At 34.5% G+C, this 24,048-nt stretch overlaps 2 protein-coding genes and 1 long non-coding RNA gene across 3 annotated transcripts; 1 reads left to right on the top strand and 2 right to left on the bottom strand.

Annotated features, from left to right (window-relative positions):
- The first annotated feature begins 2,090 nt into the window (after window positions 1-2,090).
- LOC147292408 (uncharacterized) lies at window positions 2,091-3,988 on the top strand. Its single transcript, XM_086232576.1, has 3 exons — window positions 2,091-2,232; window positions 2,472-2,706; window positions 3,601-3,988. The coding sequence occupies exons 1-3, from the start codon at window positions 2,222-2,224 to the stop codon at window positions 3,838-3,840; spliced, it is 486 nt and encodes a 161-aa protein (XP_086088702.1). The 5' UTR covers window positions 2,091-2,221; the 3' UTR covers window positions 3,841-3,988.
- A 552-nt stretch (window positions 3,989-4,540) lies between these two features.
- LOC147292407 (cysteine proteinase inhibitor 6-like) lies at window positions 4,541-8,134 on the bottom strand. Its single transcript, XM_086234289.1, has 3 exons — window positions 7,772-8,134; window positions 6,825-7,032; window positions 4,541-4,830 (listed from the first exon to the last, which is right to left on the bottom strand). Exons 1-3 carry the CDS (start codon window positions 8,087-8,089, stop codon window positions 4,760-4,762), a joined length of 597 nt encoding a protein of 198 aa, XP_086090415.1. The 5' UTR covers window positions 8,090-8,134; the 3' UTR covers window positions 4,541-4,759.
- A 1,861-nt stretch (window positions 8,135-9,995) lies between these two features.
- On the bottom strand, window positions 9,996-11,483 carry LOC147292406 (uncharacterized). Its single transcript, XR_015120825.1, has 3 exons — window positions 11,030-11,483; window positions 10,269-10,320; window positions 9,996-10,093 (listed from the first exon to the last, which is right to left on the bottom strand). It is a non-coding gene; the product is annotated as an uncharacterized LOC147292406 (long non-coding RNA).
- Between the last annotated feature and the right edge of the window lie 12,565 nt (window positions 11,484-24,048).

The following is a 24,048-nucleotide window of genomic DNA, read 5'->3' as shown; positions in this document are numbered from 1 at the left end:
TTTGATGCTCTGATCTTATTTCTCGAATCTTGTCTTCAAATGATCCTCTGGTGACTCTCCTCTCACTCTTCCAAACATCCTGACCTGTTCTTGTTTATCGGATATATCTTGTTTCTTCATTTATTTAGATGATTTTATGGATTTTATGCACACGATTATTAGAAAAGTTTTCACTTTTGTTAGCAAATTTTCCACTCATGAAATCTTTTTTTCAGCGTAAGATTAGTGCAAATGATAATCAAAACAATTTGGAATACCTGATTTGTTAACTGAGTACGTCATTGTATCAACCTTTTAATTTCAACAAGGAATCCGCTCAATTAATGACTTAGACCCGATACACTTTATAGTATATTTATGTTCGCAAAATATGCCAACACTAAAGTAATAAACCTTACAATGAATGAATTTTAAATTAGTTAAAATGATAAATTTCCTTTAAATAAGAGGAGGTGGTCAAGTCCTTAGGCAGCTCGACGCATCTAGTTTCGGTCTTGCTAGGGTTTAGGGTTTAGGGTTTAGGATGTTTGCCTTCTCATTTGAAGCGGAGAAGGGGGCCTCACAGAGATCTACCTGGCCTCGCCAGCCAGTCTATCCAGCAGTCTACTGATTGTCCATTTTGTATTCTGCAAGCTTCTGGGGCATGTCGCCTCTTATTTAATCGTATATATAAAAAAAAAAACATATAGGGAATACGGGCTATTGAGAGCCTGTATTCAACCCTTGCAGCTAGATCCTCGGAGACCGAGGAATTAGGATTATGAGGCCTTCACTTGGGTAACGGGTTTTGTTCCGGAGTTCTCGCTAAACTCCAACCTGTCCAGTAACCATTCTGAGGGTTGTTATGAATATCTAATCAAATCAGATTGATTTGTCCTAGCCTAACGGAAACATCGAATGAAGAAGGCTCATGCCCGTCCATCTCTTGCATTTGGGGTTTCCAGAGGCAAGCAAAAGACTAAAAGGAAGGGATGAAGGAACCTTCTTGGATACCTGCTTTAATAGTTCTAAAAGATCAGTCGTCTCTCAAAAGATTGAGTGGATTTAAGTTTTGATTTGATTTTCACATTATCAATTTTCATATTTCAAGATGAAGCCAACGACTGTATCTATAAGAAAATGAAATACATTTCATTTTCTTTTAATAAAGATATATACTTGCATCCAAAAGCTTTAATTCAAATGGCATTGGGAGGAGTAGACAAATGACTAGGTCCTAAGTTGAGTCTTCTTGTAATAAAAATAATTATACTTATGTCCAAGAATTTTATCTTAAGTGGTATTGAGAAAGGTGTGTTGGGTCAAAGACAAGGTGTTTAACTTACTTGGAGTGACAGGGCTGGTAGAGTCAGTAGTACTCGTCGTTGAGGCACCTTCTTGTTTTTGTTCACAGAAGCAACTTGAATTATTTTAAAAGTCATTGGTCAGAACCAAGTTAGAACTTGAGTGTTGGAGGAAGAGATGAGAGATGTAGATGATCTCACTAAGCATGCCAAATTTGTGGTGTGGCATGCCATGCCATGACATGCACATATGTGGCGAGACTATGCCATGGCACACCACGCTGCTGCACCGGTGCAATGGGCCCCTTCTTGGGCACCTAGACCAGCGCGGTTTCAATAGAGAAGTTTTAAGATCGATTGTCGATCTAAGAAAAAGTAATAAAATAAAAAATATATATATGTAAAGTGGAATTTGTACTAGACATATCCACTTTAAAGTATGGACGACTACTAATGGCATTATGCCAACGTTACTAATAAAAGAGAAAAAGGTGAATATGTGCTATTACTAATTCTTGGATACTTCATTGCCAACAAATTTAGCTAGAGTGGGTCAATACATAGTCTTCCTTCGTACCCAAGGAACTTGCACATAAATTTCCTTCACAAAAGCTTTGTTACTCAGTTTTCCACTGAGATATGACTTTCCCAAACTTTAACGCGGATGAAGTCAAGCAAGCTACAGGAAATGAATACCCCTTTGCTTGGAACATGCATTGAAAAGTAAATGATAAATAAAGACCTATAGAGAAGTGCCTAACATACAAGGATTCCTTCATTACTTTCCTCGGTCATATCCAACTTCTCTACCTTGAATTTTCAGAACCATCTTCATCCCTACCATTTGGTCATCAGTTTTTCCACTTCTTATCCATCAAATTAAGCTTTAATTCCCATTCTTTGTTCAAACTTCTGCTACATATATCCATACATATATCATGGCATATAGGTAAGTACATAACTTCTCTCCTTCTATAGTTTATTAAAAAATTCTCTTTTTTTGCTTACTAGTTTAGGGTGTAAAAGCATCGGTTAGGATTTAAGGTTTAACTCTGGGTTTTTGACAATTTGTACCAGAACTGGGTACATTTTGACCTCACCTGAGATGGGCTGATGGTTTATATATTTTGCTTGTTTTTGTTCTATGATCGATTCAAATGAACTAATGTAAATACTCATAAAAGACAGAGAACAAGCAAAGCACTGGATATACAAAAGGGAGGGATTTGTAAAAGCAGAGTTCCCAACCCACTGCAGCTATGGACCAGCAAATTATGGTGATGATGAAGAAGACCCCTTCAAATGGCAAGGTGTTATCATGGGACCTCCAAATTCTCCTTATGAAGATGGTCTCTTCTTTCTCTCCATTGACTTGCCCTACGACTACCCTTGCAAGCCTCCCACCATCAAATTCCAAACCAAGGTTTGTGCACATCTTGATCTTGTTTGTCTTTCCACTCACGTATTTCAGAGTGGGATAGTTTTTCCCTATAATTATAGGGGAAATAATCAAATTGGTCTATGCAGATTGGGTAAATTTTCATTTGGGTTTCTGTAATTTTAATTTTTTTCAATAGATCCATGTCGTTAATTTAAGGACAAATTAAAAAATCCATCAATTAGTCATATTTAGGGTTATAAGTAATGTTGGCATGGGGAGCTTGCCCAAATGTGACTAATTGACGAATTTCTTAATTTTTCTTTAATTGTTATCAAAAGTTAACGAAAGAGATTTAATTTCTTTTAGAAAAATTAAAACTATAAGGACCTAAATTAAAAGAACCAAATTATGTAGACCAACTTACTTATTTTCCTTAATTATATTGTTTTGAATGTACCTATAACTCTGAATTGTATAGGCTAGTTGTTTCTGTAAGTATTGGAAAATGCGAATTAAAAGACAAACATCTTACATCTCTAAAGAACAATGAGAAAGACTACATTATAAGTCAAGTCAATAGCAGTCGCTTTTTTCTTCTTGGTCCCATCCTAGGTGTTTTCTTTCCTTTTTTTTTTTTTTTTTTTTTTTTTCTTTTTTCTTTTTCTATAAGTACTATATTATATTGTGGCTACATCTTTGATAAATCCTTCCATCTCTAAGTCTTTAACGATGATCTAAATCTCTAATTTAGTCAAATAAATAAATCTATCTACATGCATTCTGTATTTTTCATTTTCTATGGAAAACTAGACTTGGTCAACTTACACTCAATAGTCAATACCTATTATCACCTTCAACAATAAAATTCTTGTTACCTATATCCTCTGCCAACAACAAATTTATAGATGCAATGTTGACTATTTTGTTCTTATGCAGGTTTATCATCCAAACATTGATGAAGATGGGACAATATACATTGACATTTTGGAGGAAGATCAATGGAACCCAGTCCAGACCATTGAGAGCCTACTGCTCTCCATATGCTCACTTCTAGATGATCCAAATCCAATGGACCCTCTCAATCCATGTTGCATTCTCTTCAAAAACGACCGAGAGGAATTCAATAAAGTGGCCAAGGAATGGACAAGGAAGTATGCAATGGGAGAAGAATTTTGAATCTCTTGCTTCCTAGATGTACAGGGAAAGTACGGAAATTTTGAATGGCTTCCCTTGCCTTTTATCCACATGCATATCACATAGTTCCTTATTTACTCTACTCTAAAGAAACTTAGAGCATGTGAATAAATTATAGGTTTCCTATCAACTGATTGGACTTTCATTTGACGACTCGAACACTATGTATGTGTCTTATTTGCATGATTTTTCAGATTTCAAGCAACATAAACCAAAAATAACATCTAAGACAGAAAACATCTCATTCATGGCATGTGTCGATAGAGTTACCTTGCTCAAAGGTTCTTCATTAGAGTTTGAGCTTGTAATTCCTAGGAGTGGTAACTGCCAACACAATCGGTGAGAAGGGACCTCTGCATGTGCTCAAAATATAAACCATCACATTATGGGTCCTAAAATAAAATGCATTAGGCCGCACTCTACATTAGGTGCACAAAATAACTCACTAACCAAATGGTGATCTCCCCAAATGAATCGAACATAAGCTCCATGATATTTAACATTACGCTCAGACCCCCAAAAAAAAAACAAAAAAAGATAGATAACATTATACATGTTCTATCTTTCCTTTCTCAGCGACTTCTCTCCTCTACTTCCTTAGTAAAGAAAATAGAAAACAAAACACAAATGCAATTGAGAATAATAGAACTGAATTCTGGAAATAATAGAATTAATAGCATCTAAAATTCAATGTTCACTATACATTCAGGGGTGAATTTCAAATTTGAAGGTTAGGTATCTCTGGTGTTGGACACTGATACAAGCACGTGCAGCTCACCATACAAAAGCGGGCTCACATGCTTGTAAGTGAGAGCCTGATTGTGCTGGGCGCATGCAAAAATAGGAAGGTTAGAGAGGCAACACAAACCTAAATGTGTACAAATATGTAGGCTTTATATACTCAAATTAGGAAGTGATCTCGTTTTGCTTGATTCATGTAAAACATAACAGCTTCGTGCAATTTCAAATCACCTGCATGAAATAAATAAGACATCCAAAAGATCTCTGTCAATCGAAAACCAATTTACACAAAGAAAACATATATAAATCAAGAGTAAAACTTTGAAATTGAGCATAAAGACCAAAGAGTATTGCCTTTTAGATAACCAACCCTCTCAACTTCCTTACAACACAGACTGTAAGTCCAACACAGCAATTAATCTTCATAACTAAGCTTTTGATGTGATCCATAAGCCTAAAGGCATAGATCCCGAAGCTCAAGGGCTTGTGTTAAGTTAAAAAGGTGTCATGGAGTTTCGATCCAGGTACCGTCAGGTTAATATCTCTTTGGTTCTCAGCATAGGCACAAGAATTTGTCCTATGGAGGCAAATTGATTATGCTACATCCATCAATTACTTTAAGGCATTCATAGCAAAATATGAAATTCTTTCACTGCCGCAAACTATAAAACTACAATGTGAAAAGCATTTGGCTGTTCCTTTTTTCTTATTCAGTCACACACCTTTAATAAGAGGTATCGGCGAACACAGTCATGATGGATTAATGGATTTGTTGACACTTTTCAAATATGGAGGTTCATGTCTTCCAATCACTAGCTAGCTCAAACAAGAAGTAAGACAATAGACAAACTCTCTTCATTTTTTATAGTCAATAACTTTTAGGTTTCCAAAGTCCTGGATCAATTTTTCACCCCAACAAAAATGTTGTGCAAAAACACAAGTAGGAAAAAAGACAACAATATTCCTTAAGAAGACACTACAAAAGCCATTGCCCTGAGAACCATCAAAGAATAGTAGAGCTCAGGAATGAAAAAACAAACGTGGCATTTAAAAAACTCAACAGGGTTAAAACAAAACTGTGGCAATTGATAGGATGTCCTACAGGCAACATAGTAATGTATTATAGAAGCATGGTGTCACAACCAATATTAAGCTGTTCCAGAAAATCAAAATAGAACTTGGCATGACTTATGAATTTAGTTAATGATTAGCAGTCTTATAAACTATGTGGTACATGCCTAAGGTCATTGTGCAGTTACTATGATTTTGGGATGCAAACAATTGTAAGTGGATGTGAGTGGATACTTCTAATAATGGAAAACCAAATAATTGGCTTGCAAGTGACAACTTTAAAGAAGTTGGCCTATGTGAAGAATTGAGTACCACTGCCACATGGGCCTTCAGAAACTTGTCTGTGACACTTTATTGTTCTGTTTCTTTCACTGACGAGTGAAATTCCAAGGGTCATTATGGTTACATGCTTCCCTACTATCCATTGACAAATCAGAAGTTTAAAAATTGAGGCTGTAAACTCCTATATCAAATAGACTTTCAAGGGGTAGTATGGTAACTAAAGGATGACAATTTCACCTCCACCCAAGATGTCAAGTTTCCATAGATATGGGTGGTTACACCACATAAACTCTAGCGCCATACATGTTCAGTATCTAAGTCCCTCGAAAAACTGGGAATGAGCAAAGACTACCAAATGAATGAATATCTAGGCAAGGCCGCAAGAGTTCTGGAACACAGAAACCTCAGCTCTTATCCATAGAGTGTGAAAATAAATGCTTGCTGGGTCGTCTAGGCACATGTGATGCCTACCACTGGAATAAATTTCTACCTCAGCTCCTTCTCTCCGTAAGAGAAAATTAAAGAAAATAAAGAAAATATTATGTATGCACTTTAGATTCATTTTGGAATTGAGGAATTAACTGCTAACACCATGTCAAGTAGCTTTCATTGATCAAGTCAAGCAAAGGGTTTACTAATTAAAACATATATAAAAATTAAAAACTTGGATTGTTTTCTTTTCCTAGAATTTTTCATCAAACATGCAGATCTTCGCATCCAAAAAGTTGAAAAGTTGAGAAAAGCACTGAAATTCTTAATCAAGTTTAAGAAATGTAATATAATGTTAAAAGAATCTAGCACTTAAAACAACAAGATTAACTATACATATAAGATACTTGAAAACAAAGTGTTTCGGACTCGAGTATACTCACCACACTTAACACCAAGAACTGACAAGCGATCATTAACAGGCCGCCAGATAAGCAACTCCATGAAGTTCTTTAATATTTGCATCCAAACAATTGCATGGTAAATCTTGTGCTTATTCTCATCAACTGCCTCCAGTGTAATATGGTACAATATGCTAGAAACCATAGTGTGGCTTGCCCCCACCACCCTCACATATCGAAGATGCTTACTCTACACAAAACCCACAAAGGAAAAAAGACCCCATAAACAAAATTATGTGAAATCCAGAAATAGAGACAGAAACTATAAAAGCTCCGGAGCAAATTATAACAATGGTCCTCGAACTTTATCTTTAGTATCATTTTGGTTTACAAACTTGTTTTTTAAATTCAATAGTCCGCGAACTTTTACCCGTGTATCACTTAAGTCCATTCCATCAATTTCATCCATTTCTTTCGTCAATTTTAGTCAAGTGTCAAGCATGTGAGCTTCTTTTGAAAGGTAAAATTGGTAACCCACCTTCTCTTTTGAAAGTTCATGGACTATATAATTCAATAAATAAGTTCATAGAGCAAAGTGATACTCGAGGTAAAGTTGGAGGACCATCTCTATAATTCTCTCAAATCTCCATATCAAAATCTTTGTGGCCTAACACACATACAAAACTGTTAAAACACAGCAAAAAACGGGATTGACAAAATTAACAAACTGGTCATTGAAACGTTCTTAAAATCCCATAAAGGAAGTTATCTCCAAACAAATAGACCGAAAAGAAAAAGAAAAAAAAAATGAGATACAATATATTATTCTCCACAAAAGGTACTACTGACTGAATATAAAGCAACCAAAATCTTTTCCTAGAATAAATAATTTGCCAGATTTTAGGATATTTCTAAAGTGGGTTGTGAACAAAACCCAAAAAATTGGCATAAAGATGATGAATTTAAAGTGGGAAAAGAAAAAAAGGAACCTCTTTGTGATTGTGCTGTTCTACTGCAAACTGGGCAAGGCTGATAATCCAATCATCATTGTAGGCACCCTTGTAAATGGAAGTGCCACCACAAGGTGGTGGTGGAGTAGTACTACTTCGTGAACCTGAATTTGGGTTTGCAGCAGAAGGAGATCCATGAAGGAGCACAAACGTTGAAGAAGATGAAGAAGAAGAACAAGTGGGGATCAAAGCATTGTGATTAAATGGTGCCAAGAAACAAATGTTGGGTTTGATCGTGAGGTGGGTATGATGAGCAGTGGTGTGGGTCACTCTACCGAGGAGGTAACGTAGAGCCATCAAAAATAATGTTGTTGTGGAAGAGCATGGTGAATTTTGACGGACTTTCGATGAATTCTTACGTCCCAAATTTGAAGGGCCGATGTTGTTGGGCTTTATATATATGAATCCGCATATGTTGCGGAGCAGTGTTGAGTGAAGACCGGCCCGTTTATAAAGGAGTGTTGATCCATCCGCTCCGGTCATCGCTTCAGCCTTCAGAGTTTAGTTCTCAGTTTTAAGCGGCTGATTAAATCGAAAGAAACTAAAAACGGCATAAAAATTCTGCAGGCAATTAATCTGATTTAAAAATGAAATAATTAGACTTTGGTCCAAATTTTGATTACATTTGGACTCATTGTATATTTTTTTATATTTTGACTGAAAGATTGAGGGTTAAAAGTTAGACTTTTTATCATAAATGGTTTTTTAACATTCACCTAAATATCAATTTGGTCATTTTCACTCAATGTGATCCTATCTTTACTATCATACATCAATGTTGTCCTTCCGTTGTATTCTGTCTAAATTTTCATCAAAATTTGTCATGTGCAAAGGGTAAAATGATCTTCACGCGTCCCATAACCACCCAAAAAGACGATACAAATTGTTTGTCACTCTTTAATTTCAAGTTTAGCCTTAAAAAATATTAAAAAGTTTAAAAAGAAAATAATTAAAAAGGACCCAAAAAAACAAAAATAATCCCCAACAGGAGTTTTCGTACACCCTCTCTAGGTGTGTTCAGGGACGGATCTTAGTAGAGGGCTAGGCGTGCTCAAGCCCACCCTAATTTTTTAAATAGCTATATATGTATAAGCCTATAGCCCCCCCAATTAAAAAAAGACAAAACAATGAATTAAACATCACCCATTCACCCAACCCAAGTACCCATTATTAATATACAGCCCTCACCCATGACCCATCTCCTGATCTCCAGCCCATTATTTCCCTTTGTGGCTTTCTGTTTCCCTTTATTTTATTTCATGATATGTTCTTCCTTTTTCTCTGCTTCTCTCTTCTTTCACTTTAGCCTTTAATTTTTAGTAGTTCATCGTGTGGACCTCTTCAGACTTCAGAGCAACCAATCAGTTTGCTCATCTATTTTTCTTCACTAACTCCACATTTCTCTCTAGAGTTCAAACCCAAGTAAGAAATCAATGGTGTTTGTTCGTAAATTGGAGAGAGAACTTCCACTACTACAAAAAACGTAATATACAACGGATTTTATCCGTTGTGTAAGTTGTCAAAATACTGTCGTCTAATCGACCGACGTCTATTGGGGTACCAATAGACAACGGGTAATATCCGTTGTCTTGTAAACATTAATACAATGGTTTTAATTTAAAACCGTTGTATATACACCCTCAAAAACTAATGATTTAGGAGATACCGTTGTTGCGTACTTATCTAGACATCGATTTTTATTTAAAGACCGATGTGTACTAATAGGCGAGACAACGGTTTCTCTACCCTAATGCATGTATTTTACAACTGTTTTAAGTATAAATACGAGGTGAAATAGTCATTAAGACAACGGTTTATGTATAATAACCGTTGTGTAAAATAACAATTTCAATTTGCTTTTGATGTATATAATGCTTTGGTACATCGGTTTCTATTGAAAACCGTTGTAGGACGGTACTTTAAACAACGGTTTTAACCATATAAACATTGTGCAAGATAATAATTTCAATTTGATTTTGATGTATATAATGCTTTGGTACATTGGTCTTTATTGAAAACCAATGCAATACAGCACTTAGTTATAGTACACCAATGCACGCTCATGCTCAGAATTAAACCAAAAGATATTTCATAAATATAAGTAAGATTACATTACATGATAGGTTTCATAAGTGTGATCAGTTGTACAAAAAATACATTAAGTCAAACTAGCTTAAAAGAAGCTAGAGGCACCAAAAAAAAAAAAAAACCTAGTTTAACATAACACATTTACTTCCTTCCAACTTGACCCCTCTAAGTCACAAGCATATGCATCCATATCTGCCAACTTCTTATTGCCAACTACAATAAAAACAAAACTAATAAGATACCAATGCAATGCAAAGCAATATTAGGCAAGTCATATGCAAGCTCTAAATAGAAAAATTGAAAACACTATTATAATCCTTGATAATTTTGTATATTTACACATCGATATCTTCTTGGGTATAAGTGTTGTCCTTCCTCCTTCCCATACCTTTTAAAGTAGCTGCCCCAACTCCAAAGCTCTAAGAAAACTAACAAAGTCCCTGTAAAAGAGCACAAACACACACAAAGTCACATTTAGATAAACTTCAGAGAAATTTCAAAAAGATACAAATATTCACTTATTTGGTTAAGTAAGAGAGTTTTGAAAGAAGGAAAATCCACTAACTTTTTGTATTTTGACCAAATATTGTTGGGTCTATGCATTTTTTTCATTGTTGGGTTTCTCATTTGCAGATAAGTGAATATTTTTATCTTTTTGAAATTTCTGTAAATGATCATTACTACAAAGTCTGTGCACAAATCATGTTTGGTCCATTTTCCTAATGCCTAACTTATTATTTGAATAATCATGCAAGCTTTAAAATTTCATTCTAATCCAGCATTCAATCCCACAAGAAATTAGAATACAAAGCTAGGCTTGAGGTCCGGACCTCATCCTTCAGGACCAGACCTCCAGTAAGATTGGATTTAGAAATTTAGGTTTGAGGTCCGGACCTCACCCTTGAGGACCGGACCTCTAGTAAGATTGGTGTTTGAGACCTAGGATTGAGGTCCGGACCTCTCCTTTGAGGACCGGACCTCTAGCGGCGAACTTAGTTTTCTGTCAACATGAAGTTGAGTAACCAAGACTAAACAAAAGGAAACAACATTTTGAACAACCAAAATATTGATTCAACCATAAATTCCACCAAATATGGAAAAGGCAAAAATTTGAAAAAAAAAAAAAAAAAGTGAGAAGAAAAGACTTACTTGCTGAAGAAGATCTTGTTCACTTGAATAAGGAGACCACATACTACACTATGGTAGCTAAGTTTCTCTTCCAATCATCCGGAGAAGCCTGTCTGATCTTGTCCCAACCTTGACCTTTTCTCTCATAGTCAATCTTGCAGTTAAAAAAAGAAAAGTGACAATTAAGAAAAGTATTTTATGTTAATCCCCTCAGCTTGGCAGTTTGGCTGCCAAGTGCAGTGTGGTCCACTTCCGACTCTGAAATATGCAACGCTATATGGACAGAGTAATGCACAATGACAATCATATAAACCCAAAACAATTGAAAATGAAAGTAATCACAACCAAATTCTACAAATACTAACAAAAACAATTATATAAGACAAAAACATCAAAATCTCAAAATCAGATTTTAGATTAAAAACACCCTAGTGCTCATTCGAAATTATATCAATTTCATATGTGCAAACATATTATAAAGATTGTTATAACATTGAACCTATCTGAAATCCATTAGAGGACAGATCCTCTGCTGACGCAAGAAAATTTCTAACTGCAGCATTCACAAGTATTTCAGCCTACCAAAATGCTGGAAAGTTGATTTCACCACTCTTTTTGCATCTTCCTTCGGAACATCCCCCTCAAAGCCAACAACCTGAAACAGAGGAAACAAAGGAAACAAAAAAAGATAGAAAAACATAATATCTTGAGCTATATATATATATATATATTGGATCCTTCAAGTAAATTTAGTAAGCCAATATCAAACATGTTTAGAGTAGAAAGAAAAAGTCATATATATGCTAATCTAATAGAATACGTCAAAAATATTCCAAGAGAAATAGATTATGGCTCACACACACACACACACACACATATATATATATATATATCATAAACTAACAGTTGTTACATACAACTTGTTTACTGCATTTCCAAAAATCAAACCAATGCCAAAAAAGATAGAACATGTAAAGCATTTTACCTTCCAGCCTCCAGTATATAAATAATATATTTTCACCTTTGAGAACTGGGCTTGAGAGAAAAATTCTTTGGGTCATCTATGGAGTTATGATCAAGGTTGGTCAAATGAAGGAAAAAGGAATGCTGACTTACATGTGTAATCCCACCTTCATGGCCATGTAATACATATAAGAATTTCATATTGTATTCTCTATATATTGCAGTAGTCTTGCTGTAAGAAACTATAGCTAGCATTCCAGTATGGGTTGGACAAAAGGTCATTGCAGACATTATTTATATCTGTTCACAATAAACATGATGAGGGATGCGCACTTGCAGTATTTCTTTTATTATATCATCAAAGCAGCTATTTAGAGAGCTAAACTAACAACATGTACCAGTATGGTCTTCTTTATTTCCTTGAAGTGTCGAATATTGTTCAATAACCTTGTGAAGATATGTAAACATGTTTTTTTCTAGAGAGAAGTTCTAATTGAAGAAATAGAAACAAAAGGCAAAAAGAAAAAACATAATAATTAAAGAAAACCCCAAATTACAAACCCTAACACTAATTTTCAATAAATCTGAGGAAGTACATATAGAGAGAAAGGGGGAGAAGGAGAGGGAGAGAGAGAAAATATACCTTCAACCAACAACGAGCTTGGCTCTTCTCCAACTGAAACTCGACCGACAACCTCCACAACGAGCCTTGAATTTATCTTCTCCAACAACGAGCTTGGCTCTTCTCGTCGTTGGGCGTGATATTTCTGGATCTGGGTTTGAGCGACCCAAAGTGGCGGCTGTCGTTCTACCCAACCTCGACCACGATTCGAGTAATGCCGATAATGTCGCCAGCGTTGGAGAGAGAAGGGGAGAACTGATTTAATTTGGGTTTTGATGAGATCGAGAGAGAGAGAGAGATAGAAAGGTGCGATGAGAGCTATTTTGGTCTTCCAGATCTGATAAGATCTCATCCAGATCTTGTATAGATCATTCTATGAGATCTAAGACTGGAGAGAGAGAGAGAGAGAGAGAGAGAGAGAGAGAAGGAGTTGAGGTGAGATGGAGCTGGTGAGAAGAACCATGGCAACTCGGTGAAGTCAGAGGGATGTGTGTCTGAAGGGCTTTGAACTTCTCTAACTTAAGGCGCGATATGAATGTTTCATTAATTCATTAACGCGCGCCTCCGGTTTTTCCCAAATATGAACACCCGCAAATTCTTTATTTTTGTGTAACTTGTCCAACACAACGGTTTTTGTCTAATACTATTGTATTTAATGATTTAGAAAAATTCATAAGACCAAATACCATTGGATATTATACCTTAATATAACAGTTTTTTAAAAACCGTTGTGTAGTAAATTAAGATAACGGAAAAAATACAAACCGTTATCTATTGACCGTTGTCTATTTACATTATTGTAGTAGTGTTCGTCTTTGTAATGGGCTAAGGTCAATGGTGTTTTTTTACTAAATTCAGCCTCCCCAAATTTTCAATTCTAGCTTCGTCCCTGGGTGTGTTAAGACATTTTTACTACTGAGAAAACATTTCGTGCAGCACACATGACCATTTTTTACGAAAATCCAAATGAAATTGAACATAAGGAGAACATTGATTTGCGGTGGTAAATATTAAGGACCACATTGAGTGAAAATGCATTTTAACGACCAAATTGATATTTTGGTCCAAGTTGAGTGACCATTTATGACACATCAGTAAATAACAATTTAAAAAATAAAACATGATTAAACTCCTGTTAAGAAATATTGGTTGATATGATCTTTTAAATTTAAGGAATATATTTAATTTCAATTAATTGAAAATATTACTGAAGATAATTTCTGTTTGTATGTACTTGTGTTCTTCTTTCCCTCAACCATGTACAATCATCTGCAACTTCGCCATCAAGGTTCTCTCTTCCTATGATTGAAATGTACCAACTCACATATTGGAAAAAATGAAATATGTGATCCCACTTTTAGTACAATTGAAATGTACCAACCAACATATATATTGGTAAGATTGAAATGAATCAACCCAAACTTAACTACGTATATGTTTAAAGTTAAGGATAAAAGTTTCGGTTTAGATTTAAGGTTTAGGGTTTAAGATATATGTACATTTGAAATGTACCAACCTACATTGAAATGTATCAACCCATATTTTTTGTCCTAATTGTTGTAAATAAGTATGGCAGTGGTGGTTGTCCACGTGTTCATCTAGTGTAGCTTCCACTACATTAAATAATGTTTTGTATGCCTCTTCAACTTTGCCTATAAATAGGTAGTTTGTTAATGAAAAAGATACCTCTTCAACTTTGCCTATAAATAGGTAGTTTGTTAATGAAAAAGATACCGATCTCTTACTCTCCCATCTCTTCTGTCCTCTCTGCCTCTCACTCCTCCTCTTTGATATATCATGTTTCTCTTTAAATTTTATACTGTTATCAGTTTACAACATGTTATCAGCACGACCCAGGCACTACTGCAGATGATGACTTTCCGGCCGAGGCAGCACATTTGAGGCGCACTTGCAGGTCCTCCAGTACCTGCAGCAGACCACCGCGATCCGTTCGCGACCATCGGATCAGAGCCAGAAGTTGTAGCGGCAACAACTCGCCGGAACACCGTTTTCTCCTCTAGCGCTGGAGCTGAAGCAGAACCCACCCTTGGCCGGACTTTTTTATCGGCCGTCCAACTCCTCGTAGACAACCCTCTTCTCAGTCGAGGAGAACCCATGGGTGATACAGCCTTGGTACCTACACTTTAAACCTATCAAATTATATGTAGTACAATGACAATGACATGGTTCTCTAGCATTACCTTTGAAGTAGGATAAGTCTTGTTTTTATTTTTTAGTTTTAACTTAATAAGTTGTGTCTTTACTGACGGACACTTGCTTCATCTTCTTTCTCCATTTTCTTCTTCTACAACAACCACTAAAAACACTCATCGTCATTCCTCCTCACATTACCCGAATGGCCTCGATCTGCTCTCCTAACACTTAATTTTCATCCCAATACAAAAATCTATGGGAAAATCTTGTGGAAAACATCGTCTACCCAAATGGTTTATGGGTCTTTGGCTATGGTGGTAGGACAATTTTGCTAACACACATCTAATTCATTCTTTATAGCTACATATAAAAGCAAAGAAGAATCGTGCAATTTGAGACCAAAAGAAAATCCAAACAAAAATTTAATTTCATACTTTAAACGAGTTAAATGTTTTTTCTTTGAAAAAGGGCGGAAGAATAGAACAATCATGAACCTTCGAAAATTCACATATCTTTGAACTTGTCCTATGATCACTATGTTGGTATAATCAGTGGAGTCATGGCTAGTTAGAAAGAGAAAGAGAGGGGATGAATTATTTTTCGTTGCAACACAATGTGGTGAGATGACAATAATGATTTATTGTTGGGTTTCAACACGTTGGTGTTGATGTGGAGTAATGTAAACCATTAGATTAAATGGATGCTTCAGATTTGCTAGAAGGCACACAATAGGACATTGCCTACAGGCATAGAATGAGGATCCTTCTATAAGAATTGATTGAGGTAAAAAAATATGGTTCTGCTGCTAAAAAATATCAGATTTATTCACTTGCAAAAATTCAAATAAAAAATATATTAGGCAATAAAAAAGAAAAGAAAAAAAACAATCAAATGACTAGAGAAAAAAATAAAATGAAATAATTTCAAGGTACTGACAAGCTAAAAATCTAACCAAAATCACCATAACACACAAATTTAACTTGTAAGTAACCTTCTAGAAAACCAAGTTAGAGGAGCCAGCAAAAAGCCAAAACACAACACATCAAATATAAAAAATACTAAGTGTGTCTCTACTGATCACCTTCTTCAATTGCGGGATGAGAAAAAACAAATACCAAACTAAAAAGTTGAATCTAACACAAACCCAACCCACCCAAAACAGCTTTAGCAAGTGGCAAACTAAAATTGTAAACTGAAACTGCGACTGCAGACATATTTTTACTACACTTTGGACAAATACAAGTTTGATATACCACAAAAACTAAGAGAATTTGAGAGAAGAAAATTCAAAACTAAATGAAACTAAAATAAATAAGCTAACTAAAAAAAACAACTAAAACTGAATAAAGGGCAAAAACATAAATGACAAAGTTGCTAGTTGAAAACTGCATTTAGCTAGGTGACCTAGAGGTTACAAATGTTAAATGACAAAGCTGTCGGCAGGCAACTGTATTTAGCTAAATGACCTAGAGGTTACAAATGGTACCTTATTATTATATTTTAACAATAAGTATACTAGAGGTTAAATAGGATGTTTGTCATACATCCTATGCTAATTTATTCAAAAAAGAATATGGGTATGTACATTGTAATTGCAGCGATCAATAAGTGGATATGTACATTTCAATTGAATTAATATATGAATTGGTACATTTCAAATAATCTACATATGTATACTTTGACATATACCGCTAGTGGGTCCTGCAAATTCAACAAAGCTCCACTTGTCTTCGTTGTGATTCGACTCTTCTTAAGCTATAGTTCTACGAAGGAAGTCAAATCCTTTGTAGGGTCAAAACAACATATTCACATATCAACCCTACCATTTCCATATCTCAAATTTCAGAAAATTTAGATGAAGTTAGAAAATTTAAACGCTGAAAGCCTAATTCCATATTCACTAACTATTGATTTCACAGTTAGGGCATTCAAACTGTTTTCAAAGCAAGAGAAGAAGTTTAATTTTCCAACTATTTAATTAAAAGAATAACATAGCAAAAAAGTTTCAAAACCTTTAATATTATTGGCTAACTATTGTAGTTGATACATGTTTCGTTGTAATTAATCAAAGAATAAAATATTACATTTTGAGTCATTATTCACTCAAGAAATCACTATTACAAAAAAGGCCATAGATATCGATTATACACTGATATCTATTGGGGTGCAAAACCGATATTTTCAATGGTGATATCCCCTAGAATAGATACTGATATCTATTACATGTTTTAATATCAGAAAGTTTGGAAAAACTGATATTTAAACGAATTTTACATATTGTTTTTGTGTTTTAAACTGGTATCTAAACTGACTTTGATATCGGTTCTCAGTTATTAACTGATGTTAAATTGGTTTTAAATATCAGTTGTTATGTTTGAATTGATATTGAAAAGGAAGCAGACATAAGTTTTTTAATAGAACTGATATTAAAAACTCCTAAAAAAATGATATGTAAGGTTGGTGTGAAATCTTTTTTTTTTTTTTTTGTGCAAAAACTCATATAAATGCCCTATAGTGAAATCTTTTTTATTTTCCTGTAAAGTGATATAATTGATATTCCTATCAATTCTTAGAACATCTGTATCCATAACCAAACATCCATATCCATAAAATTAATACACCTGTCATTTAAATTCATAAAATAAAACAGTACATCAAGGTAAATGTAAGAGAAAAAAACACTTCATTAAAATTATGATAATCAATTCCAAGTACAGAGTTATAATTTGAAGAGTTAAAAAAAGATAAATAACAAAATGCAATCCAAAACAAGATATGTTTCATAAGTATCAAAAGTTCATAACCATTTGCTTTGATTGAAATAAAAAAGGTTCAATAAACTAACCTCTCATGCAGCCATTGGAACAATTATGAGATGTGACCCATAGTTCCCTTTTAACTCCATCAAATATGCAATCAATGCCATTACCTGCATGGAGAAAATTGTAGATCAAAATAAACTGCCAAGAGAACAAAGGTATTACATGAGCCTCCTCACTGCCCCACATATTATATGGCAAATCCTAATATATCAACCAGAAAACTGCCAGGAAATTTTTTTTCCGAATTGACTGTTTCCATGGAGGTTTATCAAAGGGAGATTTATATTTGACTACCCCCTAGTGTATTTGGGACTAATCCATAATACCATTATAATTAGAGATAATTAAGTTTAGGTTTTTTAGAAAAACAGTTTTTAGATAGAGATCGGAAGTGTTTTAAAATTTATAATAAAATCTTTTTAATTAATAATAATTTATAAAAAAATCCTTTTAATTCATAATAAAGTCATTTTAATGTATAAAAAAATCTTTTTAATTCATAATAAAGTCTTTCTCTGATTTGAAGGGTATTTTTCTCTATTTAAAGGGTATTTCTCCTCTTAGGGTGTAGAGTGGGCTTTGTAGAGGTTGTATGTTAGGGTATTTCTCAGCCCAAAATCTTAGAGTTAAAACCTAACATAAAGCCGTCAAAGAAGAAAAATAAAAAGACTTAATTAAAAATCCCGAATCACTACCGGTCTTAATCTAAGAAAAATTTATAAAATGGATTAGACTCTAAGTCTTCTTCATAATTATGAAGCATTGTTTTTGTTTTCCCAACATATGTTAACAAGGGTAAAGCCGTAAAGGTAAAACCAAAAAAAATAATGACTTTTGAATGCGAAACAAAATAAAAGGCAATACGCTCAAAGTCAAGTGCAGCTAAATTATTAGCCAAACTAAAGAAAAATAAATTTCACCCACAACTCATCTATCAGCTAGAATAAATAGTCCTATATCAACATGGGTGGTCCCACTTTTGCGTCTATGTGGCAAAAGTGGGTGCTGAGTGGTCCAAGCGGGTCGAAATGACCAGTATGTCCTGCCACATAGGCACCAAGTCAGCAAGGCTAATGGAGGTTATGACGGAATTGAGCGGTATATTGGAACACATGGTATACTATTAGGGGTGAATTAAAGACAATTGAAACAACGGGTGAATTAAAATTTAGTTACACTAAAAAACAAATAGGCCATCGATAATTACCCAAAAAAACAACCCGACCTCCTTGGAATCATAGGCTGATTGGACAGGATCATACATCCACCACTAAAAAACCCTGTATATATTCTGTATTTGCACTGCCAGTTCTTCTTTGATGGTAGTATGATGAAGAGAGCTATTAGAATCCTTTTCTTAGAAATCAAAGAGGAATTGAATGGGTGATACAACCTTGGTACCTACTCTTTAAACCTATCAAATTCTATGCCTCTAGAAGTTGTTCCGTTGTTTGGCCCATATGGGGTCATATGATGTAGGTTTAGGCTGGTTTTGTAAGCTTATGTTCTTGGTTCAATGTTTTGACTGAGAACATAATGCATAGGTTGCAGGCAGTGTTTTTTTGTGCTTGTTGTTTCGATTAGAATTTGGTTCTCATATGATCTTAGAACAGCCACGAACCTACTTGAAGAGCATTTCAGATGCAGTTTGCTTCCCATATCCTCCATCTCTTTTTCTATTTAGCAGATGATCGAACATACAGACCAAAAAATAATAATAATAATAAGCAGATGACATAAACCTTTGAATTTATATAAATTTCAGATTGCTTCTACCTTTGTTCATTTATTTATTTATTTTTTATATTTGCTTAGGAAACTGAGGAATGCATCGAAGATGTTCTTGGAGTGGAGGCTTTTAGGGAGACCATTGCTCGTAATCTTGTGGGCAGTTACTGTGCTCTTTCAAACAAAGGTGGCTTGGTAAGAACATGTCTCTTTGGGCTGGTATTTCTAAGGAATCTTTGGTGAAAACTTTTGTACTATAGTTGCTTCATCGTTTCCTTCTTATTTCCGGTCCGAACCTAAATCATAATTTCCCTCATACATGGTGCAGGTTCCTCCCCACACATCTACTAAGGACATAGATGAACTTTCAGCACTTCTTCAGGTCCATCTGGTTGCCGGGACAGTCAACTGCGGTAGTGAAGATATAGCTGGTGGCATGATAGTAAATGACTGGGCAGCATTTTGTGGATACAGAACTTGGAAGTTATTGGAAGTGTTTTCAAGTAGGAGCATAAATCTGACTCATCTGGGTTCATGAAACCCTTTAGAACACATTTTTGTATGATGTGTTTTGTTCTTTATATAATGTTCCCTGATAGTCCTAATCTTGAATGCTATAAAACAGGATGTAATAGCATAGTGGTTATCTAAAACCAATATTAATTGGTCGGACTTGAAAGTTTGTTTAATTTGTTTATCCAGGTTAATTTTGTTTCCAGGTTCATTGCTTCTTGGTTCATTGCAATCCATTGGATGATATGCTCTAATATTTGCTTCCTTCCTATGTTGTATATCCATTTTTGTTCTTCAATCGGCTCCCGTCCCCCAGTTATTTCTGATTTAGGTTTTAATGTCTAATTTGGAAGTCAATTTATAATTTTTCTGTTGTGTTGACTAATAAGAGTGTTTCAGAAATGAGTTTAATAGTACTGGATTGTTTATTTGTTACTGATTATTTCAGCTTTGCTCCGTTGTGGATCATTCCACTTACCCGTAGGCACTGGAATTATATCCTGCTTCCTGATTATCCAGGTTTTTATATGATATTTTTTCTGGGAAATTCTATATAACATTTGAAAATTATTTGAGTGCTTATTTAATCCATATTTATATTTTAGTGTGATTATGATTGTCTGCAATTATCAACCAGTCCATTTCTGGAGAGGAATATGGAATTTCTTATCAAATGCATGGATGATTTGTCGATGGAACAGCAGAAGGTTTGTGTTCTCTTTACCTGAAGGTTCTCATGTTTTGATTGGTCATTTGCATGTCCTGATGAGTGTCCTCTTTACCTGAAGGTTCTCATGTTTGATATTATTGGAGTATTGAAATTTGTAGAAATTGGATTTTTGTCTATTTAATGTTAGTGACTCTCTTGGATATATATACATGTAAGGTTTATGTATGTGGTATCTGTAAAAAAGGTTGCCATCAACTCTGTGATGATGTTGAGTTCTCAAGTTCTTACAACCAACTCCTTCATCTTAATTTTCAAAATGAAAATAATCATTTGAAGCCATGAAAAGCTAGTCTTTATTGTTCTCTGCCTGCCTTGAAATGTTCTTAAAGGGAAGAAGATAATCTAGGAATTAATTTCCTCATAATAGAATTTGTGTCCTTTCTTTTGAATGCATGTTGATTTCATAAGTTAAGAAAAGGATTTCAACTTAAAAAAATCAAAAGGGTTTAGAGAATTAATCTGAAAAGGTTGGGATTCTTCTCTAAGAACTATTTCAAAGAAAAGGGAAAGGTTTGTTTGAACAGAATCTTCCTGGTTTTTGACAGACCAATTTCCTAACAAAGCTATTTTAGTGTTTTTTTTTTTTTTTTTTTAGAAAAAGGAGTTACAATTGCACACAGCTTGTACTGGATATTTTGTTTTTTCTTTTTACGAGTCCCTGGTTTTGAGTGATGCCTACTTCTTTTAGGAAGTCCAAGTTGTGAAGAACGAGAGCTCTAGACTTCACTCAAAAACAGGTAGGGGAGCCAATCCAAAAATTATTTTTTCTATATATATATATATATATATCTATACATGACTATATGTGCATATGATGTGTGTTAGGAATGGGACAATTTGGGTAGGAGTTCTAGTTTCACTTTCTTATTGTTAAGATTGTAGTGCATATAACTGGGGATAAGTCCTTGCCTCTGTCTTGTTATTGGTTGGAAGATTACTTAGGGGGAGAAAGAGAAACCTACAAAACTAAGGAATCCCTTGGAGTCCTGGAGTAAACATGCATAATATATATACTACAATCCCTGTCTGAGCTACCTTTTAGTGTAGTGTTTCTACTTCTAATTAGACAAGAAAACTCAGAGCTCTTGAACTAATCAAATTATTGCCATAAACAATTAGTTGGTTTCATATCAGAATATTCACTTATAGTGAAGGAACTTATTTAGTTGTTAAAAATATTAGCTTGAGTATACTGCTAGCATACCTAGAATAAATAGTGAATTAGTAGTCCAATCAGTATAGGAGTTTGAGAATTAATTGTAATAGTATAGTCTTCTATTTGATAATTCTACCTGCTACACTGCTGCATATTCATCTAATTCCTATGTTTGATGTTGAGAATAAGCATGACTCTAGGTTTGTAGACTAAACACAAAAAAAAGGGGGTTAACCTCTGGACTGTGTATTGGTCAACTTTAAGTTCTTTCTTGCTGAGATTAAATTAATTCATTAGAAGTTGTAGGATGCAACTGCATAAAATAGAAAAGGAAATAACAAATGTCACAAAGCCTAGGAAGGTACTCTTGCTGGTACAATTTTAAACTATTTAGACAGTAAAGGCTTTAAACTTTTATCTTTTTTTTATCTTTTTTTTTTAAATGTCAGATAAGCTACAACTAGGCTCAATAACCTGCAGTCTGCACAATAATACCATATTTGTATAACTTGAAACACTTGTCTAGTTGTTCTGCAACCTCCTTCACATAACATAAAAGAGAAGGAACCTAACACTCACTAAAGATAAAATGGCGTGTGGCGACATGACCATAGTATAGACCTATAGATTCACTCTTTCATTTATCTTAGAGGTTCACTTTAAAAGATGAATTTGTAAAGCTTCTTACACTGTTTTTCTTTAAAAGAAAATACTACTATGAGTGGGAAAGATCCAAATTCATAGTTACCATGACTTGGCTTGATGTTTTAAGTAGGACAAATTAAATGTTTTAATTCGGTATAATAATCCAGTCGGCCTAAGTTCTTGATTAACATGGAGTAGATAATTTTCCCTAAGGGCTCACTAATCCTTTACAAGTTCCACTTGTGTACTCTGATTTTGTATGGTTCAGTCCAAATATAAAATAAATAAATAAATGATCAGCAGTAATTTGGAAACAAGTTGTTGTCGATCACTTGTCAGTATAGCATTAATTCTGCTAATTCACACAACATCTTGTAATTGAAGCCTCGCTTCCTCTTTCCTATCCCAATCATTCATTTATTTTTTTTTCTTCACATATGTAGTGTGTAGTTTCGGCTTACTTGTTTGATGGAAATTTGTGTGGGTTTCTCTTGAGAAACTGGTAGATGATGTGCTATTATTTGCAACTTTGGGGGAGGGTTTCTGTTGTGCCATTATTTGCATCATCAAAAGTGAGAAAAGCAGCAAAGAAGATGGTGGTGACTGCTGCAAATGCATGTGCTTCCTTCTCCTTCTCCAGGAGGAAGCCTCTTGTTGTTGTGGCTCCCATCGTCTTTTTCCATCCCAACACCACCACCACTGCCTCTGTAAGTCATCTTAATTTCCCCAATTATATCCAACAATTTTTAATTTAATTATTTCCTACATTTTACTTTGGTTATTGTCTATCCAGAATACAAACAACATTTAATTATTTGCAACTTTGATGTTCAAAATAAAGACATTAATGTGATACATGTTGTTTCTGCGATGGATTTTGTTGGATTCAGTTTGTGATCATAACGATTTGAGGTCGTTCACTTGTTTGATTGTTGGTAATTAGCTTTACGGTCATGATCATTGTGTTAGCTTTAGGTTAACTTGCTTGCAGCACTGAAGGAACATTTCTGAAAGGGAATGTGTTGTTTAGTTCTTGATCTTTGACTCTTTGTGCTTCTAGATATTAATTAAGGTTTTTTTAAAATCTGCTTATATATGTTGAATTTTCCTTACGATTATCATCTGGTTTTCTTTACAAAAGAGTTAAGTGGTGTTCCATGTCAATTTTTTATTCATTTTTTTTGTGTTTCTTTGTGTACGTATGTGACTTGCTTGTTATCATCTTTAACTTAATGTTTGTGGACATCCATTTTAGGACTTTACTTCCAAACCTTTTGTGATTTTCTTTTGTTCTTGCCTTTATCTAAGTGGTTAGCAAGTGGTAGTTTATCTAGCTTGGTTTTTATTGCCTTTGGATAGTTTATTTCTAGATAGAAAGCTTGGTATTTTAATCTTGAACTGCTGTGGGTTTTTTCTTTGGGAATGATATATTGCAAATCTGACTTTTTTTTTTTTTTTTGAGTGGTGAAATTGAGTTTTGCATGCAGTATTGATCATTAATTTATTACTTATTGTATGTTTTCAGTGGACTAATGTAAAGAACAAGCCTTGATGAGGTGCGGCTTGAATGAGGAGGCTTTGTGACCTTGAAGTATCTGTAGCCATGTTGGTACGTTTGTGCTAGAGTAAGTGTTTTGCCATTTTGTGGATATTTAGGTGAAGATATGTTGCCATGCCATCTTTTTTGTAAAAAGGAAAGGCTCGAGT

This window comes from Dryas octopetala, chromosome 2 (genome assembly GCF_963921425.1).
Source record: "Dryas octopetala chromosome 2, drDryOcto1.1, whole genome shotgun sequence".
In the NCBI taxonomy this organism is placed as follows: Eukaryota; Viridiplantae; Streptophyta; class Magnoliopsida; order Rosales; family Rosaceae; genus Dryas; species Dryas octopetala.
Note: the sequence above shows the minus strand (reverse complement) of the source record. Positions and strands in the feature narration are given on the sequence as shown.

Bases quoted from the DNA above. Each gene is read 5' to 3' on its own strand.
- LOC147292408 (XM_086232576.1), top strand. The intron at 2,707-3,600 runs GTTTGTGCACAT...GTTCTTATGCAG, and splicing joins CCATCAAATTCCAAACCAAG to GTTTATCATCCAAACATTGA.
- LOC147292407 (XM_086234289.1), bottom strand. From the start codon at position 8,089: ATGGCTCTACGTTACCTCCTCGGTAGAGTGACCCACACCACTGCTCAT. The intron at 7,033-7,771 runs GTTCCTTTTTTT...GGTTTTGTGTAG, and splicing joins AACAGCACAATCACAAAGAG to AGTAAGCATCTTCGATATGT. The intron at 4,831-6,824 runs GTGAGTATACTC...TATTTCATGCAG, and splicing joins AGTTCTTGGTGTTAAGTGTG to GTGATTTGAAATTGCACGAA.